The sequence below is a fragment of the Chelonoidis abingdonii genome, chromosome 10 (assembly GCF_003597395.2).
Source record: "Chelonoidis abingdonii isolate Lonesome George chromosome 10, CheloAbing_2.0, whole genome shotgun sequence".
Classification (NCBI taxonomy): Eukaryota; Metazoa; Chordata; order Testudines; family Testudinidae; genus Chelonoidis; species Chelonoidis abingdonii.
In genome coordinates, this window is record NC_133778.1 from 80,902,589 (window position 1) to 80,903,070 (window position 482).

General features: G+C 59.1%; 1 protein-coding gene across 1 annotated transcript in view; it reads left to right on the plus strand.

Annotated features, from left to right (window-relative positions):
- The window catches only part of LOC142047373 (striated muscle preferentially expressed protein kinase-like), a 6,842-nt gene extending 6,655 nt beyond the window's left edge, over positions 1-187 (plus strand). The window contains exon 3 of the mRNA XM_075069843.1: positions 165-187. Coding sequence (XP_074925944.1) covers positions 165-187 — 23 coding nt within the window. The remainder of the gene's footprint in view (positions 1-164) is intronic.
- Positions 188-482: the final 295 nt, after the last annotated feature.

The window sequence follows — 482 nt, forward strand, 5'->3', positions numbered from 1 at the left end:
ATGAAAATATTACAAAAGAATTCCCACGTTGTCACACCTAGTCCCTTTGGTCTGGGGTTCTCCCCTGCTGCCGGGTGCTCCCAGAGGATGCAGGGAGTCGCTCTCGGGGAGGAGAACAGCAGAAGACAAGTTTTTAGGCTTTAGTTGATGGTTTCTCCATCCAGATGTGGGGCGCTCCCAGCTCTGAGAGCCAAGCCTAGCCTGGCTGCTGTCACTGGCTCCTCTTTCAGGGAGAGCATAAAAATTGCTGTGGGAGAGCAGCTCTTCCATCAGTGTCCAGCCCCGGCCAGGCACCCGCTCAGCTCACCCGGCCCGACAGGGAAGTGAGACAGGGGCAGGCGTTCGCCAGAGTCCAGACCCTAACTCCCGGTTCTGGTCCCTGTCCTATTGCTGCGAACCCGCAGGCGAGCTGGGCAGATCCCAGCTCCGTCTGTCAGCGTCTGGCTGAGACCTCGGGACTTTGCCATGGGCTGGTGCCTGGC